Here is a 5,003-nt window from a genome sequence, read left to right on the forward strand (position 1 = left end):
ACGGTTCCACGCTCGGGGCCAGGCCCTGCCCTTCGTCCGCCCCGCCCACCCTCACCTGCTGTTCCTAGCGTAGTGAAGCTCTGGTGACCAACCGCCAGGTCCCCGTGAGGGAAGGGTGGGCCAGGGGAGGCAGGGGCAGAAAGGCAAGTGAGTGCAGAAGGGGAAACTGAGGCCAGGCTTCTTTCCCCCTTCCCGCAGGGAGAGACAACTAAGTCCCTGGCCCTGGCCCCGAAAGACCAACGAAAGGTGATTGGGGGCCTTTCCTACGATTCCCTGGTACCCTAGCTTCTCTCAGAAGGGTCTAAACTCAAATCGGAGGAATGGTCTCTGCCCGCGGGGAGGCAGAGCCCAAAGAGGCCTGTATGGGTGAGTGTTGGGCATCTCTACCCCTTTCCTGGGCCCGGGGGAGGTCTACAGAAGCCCTCCTCATTCCTGCATACTCTCCAAGGACTTACTTGTGACTGAAGAGCTGAGTGGGAGGTGGGAATTAAGAGGGAGAAGGGGAAGCAGCAGAGAGGGAATCTGCCCGGGTCCCTGTGGGTCTCATAAACCCCGAGTCTGATGACAAGACCTTTTTTCCCAAGAGCTTGGATGCGTCCTACATTGCTGAACTCTGTCCTCTGAATAAATGCCCCTGGAAACAGGTCATTTCCTATCTGACCTTTCTGGAGAAGGTGTAGAGTGCAGTAGGGAGTCACGGGAAAGGCCCCAGTTATGCATCTCTGGTTTCCTGGGATCGGGCAGGAATAAGCAGTCTGTACTAGTAGCGTGGCCAGAGCTGAGTGGTTTTCTGCAGGCGTATGGAAGGGTGGACATGAAGTGATGCCTGGCCCAGCACTCTGGGGACCCACTAATTCTGGTCTCAAATTTTCTCAGCCTAGAGAGGAACCAGTGGGCAGCACAGATAGGACCAGAGGCGTTGCCCACTAGCGTTTTGTTATGTCAGGTACACCTTAGACCCAGTCAGATCCTGCTCACCCGTCAGTGGTCTGTCCAGTTCTCCCTTTCCCTCGTATCATTTGTATCAGCAACCAAACATACTGTGCTTCAAAAAACAAACAGCTCTCGACACCACTTCTCTCTGCTCCATTTAGCAGCAAACGACTTATCCTCTGCTTTCAACACCTCTCCTTTCTGGCTCTCTGAAACCCCAATAAAGCTTCTAACTGCCCCAAACTTCCACCTGCCAGTCTCAGAGGCAGGTCAGACCCTGCTGGCCCCTTTCCTCGAGGATACAATTCCAGATGTCACCCTCTTGCATGCCAGGCAAATACTTTACCACCGAGCTCCGTCCCCATCCATCATGTGCTCTTTCTTGGCTTCCCTTTTCTCATGCCTCTTCCTGCCAGACCTATGAGCCTTAGGGGCCCAGGTCTGGTCCTTGGGACTCTTCTCCCTCTGTAACGGTTCCCTTATTCTGTTTTTTGGGGGGTGTTCCGGGGATCAAACTCAGGTCCTTGCACTTGCAAGGCAGGCAGCCCTGGTCCCCTCCCTTATTCTAGATGCCGACAGCACTCAAATGTGTTTAACCCAGAACTTTCTCTTGCATTATGTTAGCCTGCATGCCCTGGAAAATAGTCCAAGGTTAAGAGTACATCAGAGAGAGAGAGAGAGAGAGAGAGAGGAGACAGAGACAGACAGACAGACACTAACTGGGGAAACCAGTTAGGAAAAAAATGGAAGTGAAACAGGCAAGGAGGGCATGAAAATGCAGGTATCCCGTCCCGTGCTGAACACAGCTTCCAGAGGGTACTTGAATTTCCAGCAAATGTGCATTAAGCTGCATTAGGACTTAAAAGTTGGCCCTGTACCTGGTAGAGAGAGGATGAGTAACTTCTCTGCTGGCTGCTTGATCTCATTTGTGTCACCTGACCCCTCTGGCAGCACGTGCAGAAGCCAGCATACCCATGGGGCCCGAGGTGAAGGCACATCAACTCCTCTGCTGAAGGAACAGGAGGCCGTGCCACAGCTGATTCTCACCCAGGAGAGGCTGACACCACAGGGATAAGAGACTAGAGCTATATGATCACAGCACAGGGGAACACAGTGCTGCTTGGCTACTCTGGTTGAGAGCCAAGGGCTGGGGACAGGCGGTGCTGAGCAGATCCAGGGTCTAGGTTGCCCCAAACTTAACTAAATTAATCACCTTCTCTGTCTTACTGTTGCAAAGAGCGATTTCCAGCTGCTATTCCTGGGATAACCCTGGTTTCCAACTTGAGATGCTGCTCCTTTCAGAAGCCAGAATCCCAGACAGGAGAACACAGATGAGCAGAAAAAAGCAAGAGAGTCAGGCATGGTGGTGCATGGCTGTAATCCCAGCACTCTGGAGATTGAGGCAGGAGGACTGCCCCAAATTTGATGCTAGCCTGTACTACACAGTGAGTTCAGGGCTAGCCTGAACTATATAGTGAGGTCCTATCTTTTTTTTTTTTTTTTTTTTGGTTTTTTGAGACAGGGTCTCACTATGTAGTTGAGACTGCCCTGGAACTCACTATGTAGCCCAGGCTGGTCTCGAACTCACAGCGATCCTCCTGCCTCAGCCTCCCGAGTGCTGGGATTACAGGTATGCTGGCGCAAGATCCTATCTTAAAAAAAAAAAAAAAAGGAAGAGGAGGACAAAAACAAAAACCCAGAACAAACAAAGCACACTGAAAACACCACTTCAGTCACTTCCCCAGCATTTTATTTTGGTCTCAAAACTAAGGAAGCTGTCCCCAGGATCCTCTTCGGACAAGCCTGCCACCACTGTGAAAGGCCATGTGCCTGCCAGGAAGTGAGTAGCACGGTGAGTGGACCCTCAGAGAAAAATCTCCCTGAGCTTTCCCTGTGGGGACTAAGCACAGAGCAAGCCTCATTCCAGAAGCAGCAACAGCACAGGGCCATTGAGGCATCCGCAGCTTCTCAGTGGGAAGGCAATGGCCAGGCCTCAAGGAGCAGGCACAGGGAACCCCAACCGTACCCCTTGTCTTCCTTTTGGGGGAGCTAGGTGAATGTTGTAGAGTTGGGGCAGAAGGTAAGTAGCAAGCATAACTGCTCCTGCCTCCATCACCTTCAGTCCCATGGAGCCTCAGCTGAGTCGGAGGCCACAGAATGCTTTCACTGGGCACCTCCACTTCTACTGTATTCTGCCTGAGGGCAGGGCCCCTGTGGGCAGTGTCCTCGGGACTGTCCTATAACAGGTCTGGTTCAGATGCACTTTAATCTGTGCCTCACCCCTCTCCAGCCAGGCTGGCCTTCCTTTAGTCACAGGAGCCGTCCTTCCAGCCATCACGCCAGCGTTCATCCACCTGTGAGCAGTCGAAGTCCGGCTTTCCCAGCTTGCGGTTCACCTCGTTGTGCAGATGGCATAGCCACTGGGTGAAGGACACACGAGTTCGAGTGTCTGGCTGGTTCCTGCCTATCCTGTGTGTGGGGAGCACAAAGATGATAGAAGAAGGCAGTGCCCATGCTGTCCCTGCCAGCTCCTGGGGAAGGAGTGGGGCGTGCTCTCATGGCCTAAGGTACACAAAATTCCAAGACTAGAGTTGACCCCATAGTTTTCTAGGTGTGGACTCCCAGGGCTGCTCCATACATCCCTTTAGGGATCTTGGCAAACCCTGACAAGTGCCCAGGGCAAGGCAATAAAATAAAGCACAGACCAGGTAACTTTATAACCTTGTAAAAATCAGGAAGCCTGAGCTCAGTGTCTGGCTTCAGGCAAAGTGCAGAGGGGTGGGGCCATGCACAGCCACTTAGCTGCAAACAGCACCTGAAGCCTGTAAGACACCTCATTCAAGTTGCTCAGGCCTTAAACTACATTGGCAGCTCCACATCCAACCCCAAACCATTTAGGGGGGAACAGGCTTGATCATTGGATGCCTTGATGGGGAAGAGGTGGTTCTGGGGAGCAAAGTAGCGTTCCCAAGGTCTTAAAACCAGTAATCCAGCTCCATAAATCAGGCAAAGCGGAGTCCTAGCTAACCTGTCCAAGGTCTCCATAAGTGCAAAGCAAGGAACCCGTCAGAGAAGCCTTCCTGAAGTATGGGTGCTGCCAAAAACCAGCAGCACCCCGGGCAGATCCAGGCAGCTCAGCCTCTGGGGGTAAAGGAGGAAGCTCATGTGACCCATCCTCTCCCAGGTGGTGGTCCCTGTTCCTAGGCAATCCTCTGCCACATGTCTAGGCTTTCTGTGCCATCAAGGGGCCACAGCCCTTCGGGTAAGGTTCTGTTGCCTGCAGAGCGTAGTCACAGCTTACCTCTCCCTTATGTCTTCAGCACACTCCTCACACGGGTAAAACTTGGAAAATAAATGTATGAACTGGGCCATGTCTTGCTGCTGTTCTGGGGTGGGCTGGTCCGGGTAGTAGGCAGCCAGGGTGTGGAGCACAGCCCAGCTGTGGCGACCCAGTTCCTCGCGATCCTGTGGACAATCCTCCCTAAACTTCCTGTCCCGCTGCAGAAGTAGGCCGACTAAGGGTCAGTTCATTCTCCCCCAGCCAGAGACCCAAATATCCCCCTTCGATGTAGCTCAGGGTACAGCGCTTGCTTAGCATGCGCGAGGCCACCGTTTCAAAAAAATCAAAGTACCCTTTTTTTCAGTCCCAGCCTGAAGCCCACTGACTACGGACAGAAGTCCTCAAACGATTGGACCCGCGAGTGGCTGAAAGCTCAAAGCTCAAAGGCCTACGTATGGGGTGGGGTTGGGGGAGCAGAGTTTAGGAATAGCCAACCCCAGGGGCGTGAGCCCACGGGATGTATGCCCAGGGTTCACAATAACAAGGCGGGGGGTTGAGAGATCGAGCGGGGAACCTGCACCTTCTGCTGCGTCCTCATCCACGTCTTGAAGTCTATGCAGGCCCGGCAGGGCCGACTACGAGAGGCGTCTCGGGTGCCCGAGGACTCTGAGGCCGGTGCCTGGCTGGGAGTCGAGTTCAGAACGGCGGCGTCCTTGCGCCCCGCCCCGCGGCCCCGCGCGTCTGTGACCAGGTCGTCAGTCCCCTCATACCGCGTGCCACCCGGCAGGAA

General features: G+C 53.9%; 1 protein-coding gene and 1 long non-coding RNA gene across 3 annotated transcripts; one reads left to right on the forward strand and one right to left on the reverse strand.

Annotated features, from left to right (window-relative positions):
- The first annotated feature begins 7 nt into the window (after nucleotides 1-7).
- On the forward strand, nucleotides 8-3,293 carry LOC104859728. The gene is made up of 3 exons (XR_779472.1): nucleotides 8-98; nucleotides 199-366; nucleotides 3,224-3,293. It is a non-coding gene; the product is annotated as an uncharacterized LOC104859728 (long non-coding RNA).
- Nucleotides 2,667-4,904, reverse strand: Gfer (growth factor, augmenter of liver regeneration). 2 transcript variants are annotated; one of them, XM_010620447.3, is made up of 4 exons: nucleotides 4,794-4,904; nucleotides 4,235-4,431; nucleotides 3,214-3,402; nucleotides 2,667-2,763 (listed from the first exon to the last, which is right to left on the reverse strand). In XM_010620447.3, exons 1-3 carry the CDS (start codon nucleotides 4,809-4,811, stop codon nucleotides 3,240-3,242), a joined length of 378 nt encoding a protein of 125 aa, XP_010618749.1. In that variant the 5' UTR covers nucleotides 4,812-4,904; the 3' UTR covers nucleotides 2,667-2,763; nucleotides 3,214-3,239. The 2 variants fall into 2 exon arrangements, with proteins under 2 accessions (XP_010618749.1, XP_010618750.1); XM_010620448.3 differs by having other exon boundaries at nucleotides 2,667-2,833.
- Nucleotides 4,905-5,003: the final 99 nt, after the last annotated feature.

Source organism: Fukomys damarensis, unplaced genomic scaffold, assembly GCF_012274545.1.
Source record: "Fukomys damarensis isolate Sample0158 unplaced genomic scaffold, DMR_v1.0_HiC HiC_scaffold_34, whole genome shotgun sequence".
NCBI lineage: Eukaryota > Metazoa > Chordata > Mammalia > Rodentia > Bathyergidae > Fukomys > Fukomys damarensis.

Excerpts from the sequence above, each read along its gene's own strand:
- Gfer (XM_010620447.3), bottom strand. Across the intron at positions 3,403-4,234 it reads GCTGAAGACATAAGGGAGAG|GATAGGCAGGAACCAGCCAG; the intron begins GTAAGCTGTGAC and ends CCCCACACACAG.